Genomic DNA, 2,495 nt, shown 5'->3' with positions numbered 1-2,495 from the left:
ATACAAATATTACAACGCTACATATTTTTTTCTCTCTCGCCATAACATGTTTTTTAAGAAGCTAGCAGCTACCTACTGTGTTATCTATATCGTACCTTTATAGTGGCCTGGCTAGCTAACCTGTTAGCTACATATAGTTCGCAGCATTTGAAAGTATGTTCACAACTTGTACAAAAAAATATGAGTTAAATACCGGGTAAAGAGGGTCTGTTACTGCCAAATTATGCAAAATATATGTACTGAGCTAAATTCAGTGAATAATTTGTGTGGAATACAATATTAACGATTGATGTTTAAGAACCGTACTGTATTATCTTATATTGACTCCTGTTTGTAAGATCCAGATAAAAGCGAAGATGCCCCACGGGTCAGAAGATGTTCGGAAGCATTTCATCCTCACTACCACAGGAAACTACTTCGGAATAAAGCCTTCTCCTTCGCTTTCCGACTGCCAAGAGCTCAACAACTTTTTAGACGACGGCAACGTGTTTCTGCTCGCCGTTCTCAAACAGCAGAATGACCTACACCTCTCAAACAAGGTGGCATTGGTCAGACTGAAGCGTCACAGACTGTATACTTTATTTCAGTCTATGTCCTGTAACTTGCGATGAAACTCCTAAGTCTCTTTAATGCTTTTATCCGTTGTCTTCTCGTAGGTTGAATCTGGTGGCAGTGAGGAGAGTGTGCTGGTGTTTTTTAAACTGCAGCCTTGTGTTATCACAGAGGAGAACCTGCACAGAACTGTCATGGTCTCCTCCATGTTAGAGTCGCCCGTTAACAGCCTGTACCATGCTGTGCGACAGGTGTTTGTGCCTCTCTTGCTGAAGGTGCGTGATTCTCAAAGTTTCCTCAGTCCTCCTGTCACCCTCTAAAGCAATTAGTAATCAGTAGCTGAATGTGGCTTCTCTCTGGCTACATCACACCACAAAAACAAGCAGACAAATGAAACCAAGTCTTCCCAAAGCCCTGTCTACACATGCTCCAAACGGGGTTTATGTCATCAGTTATTCTGTTAAACACTGACCTACAAACCTCTACACTGAAACCCCCGAGCCAGAGAACTAACATTACTACTGCCTTCAGGTTTAAAGATCAAACCATTTCAGTAGATGGGTGTCTCTCTGTGCCAGTGGAGAGCTTATTTACTCTAACAGTACATGATATTGGTCAGAAGTGTTGACTGTTGTGTAATTGTTGTATGTCTCTTTGGATTTGGGTTGTGTGTGTGCTTTGTCTGTCTGTATGTTTTTGTGTATATGTGTGTGTAGGATGAACACTGGAGTAAATCATTTGACCCCAAACTTCAAAACCTTCTCACCGAGCTTGAGCACGGCCTGGGCACCGTTGTCCGACACTCTGACCCAAAGCAATGTGGGAAACGGAGTCTTTCTGAGGAAGACGTTGTCGGTAATGAAATTAGCCTCTATTTCATCCCGTACTGAAGGATTTCACCCCCTGTAGTACTGAACTAATTACCTGTCTCCTTAAAGACGCTCAAAGCGTTACTCACAGCTGGAAAAGCATATATTGTCGTGTTGGCTGTGATACTGTGCCCTCTTCGTGTCTGTGGAGCACACAGGCGTCAGTGAACTAGAGCAGTGGTCCTGCCTTACAGAGAGAAAGGAGGGAATGTGGTAACTGTGTGACTACAGTAACAGCTGATGGAGATAACAGCTCTGTCTCTATAGGAATCACAAGTCCCAGTGCTGATGGAGATAACAGCTCTGTCTCTATAGGAATCACAAGTCCCAGTGCTGATGGACATAACAGCTCTGTCTCTATAGGAATCACAAGTCCCAGTGCTGATGGAGATAACAGCTTTGTTTCTATAGGAATCACAAGTCCCTGTGAAGAGTTTCAGTACTGGGCAGATGTTTGTCAGTCTGCAGAGAAGAACAGCACCAGAGATAGAGCAGCCCACTTCTCTGAGCTCTTCAGACCCATACAGAAGGTATGTGTACACATACACATACACACACGCACACAGACACACACACACATACACATACATACACACGCACACAGACACACACACACATACACATACATACACACACACACAGACATACACACACACACATACACACGCACACGCATACACACGCATACATACGCATACACACGCATGCACAGGCATGCACACGCACACACATACACATACACACACACACACACACACACACACACACACACACACACACACACACACATACACATACATACATACACACACACACACATACACACGCACACACATACACATACATACACACACACATATACACGCACACGCATACACACGCACACACACGGACACACACATACATACACACACGCACACACACACACACACACATACATACGCACACACACACACACACACATACATGCATACACATATACACACACACACACATACATGCATACACATATACACACACACACACACATGCATACACATATACACACACACACACATACATGCATACACATAT

The 2,495-nt window shown here is 43.7% G+C and overlaps 1 protein-coding gene across 1 annotated transcript in view; it reads left to right on the top strand.

Annotated features, from left to right (window-relative positions):
• The first annotated feature begins 356 nt into the window (after positions 1-356).
• Positions 357-2,495, top strand: part of dync2h1 (dynein cytoplasmic 2 heavy chain 1) — a 163,782-nt gene continuing 161,643 nt past the window's right edge. The window contains exons 1-4 of the mRNA XM_030776669.1: positions 357-539; positions 657-827; positions 1,269-1,407; positions 1,833-1,951. Coding sequence (XP_030632529.1) covers positions 357-539; positions 657-827; positions 1,269-1,407; positions 1,833-1,951 — 612 coding nt within the window. The remainder of the gene's footprint in view (positions 540-656; positions 828-1,268; positions 1,408-1,832; positions 1,952-2,495) is intronic.

This window comes from Chanos chanos, chromosome 6 (genome assembly GCF_902362185.1).
Source record: "Chanos chanos chromosome 6, fChaCha1.1, whole genome shotgun sequence".
In the NCBI taxonomy this organism is placed as follows: domain Eukaryota; kingdom Metazoa; phylum Chordata; class Actinopteri; order Gonorynchiformes; family Chanidae; genus Chanos; species Chanos chanos.
Note: the sequence above shows the minus strand (reverse complement) of the source record. Positions and strands in the feature narration are given on the sequence as shown.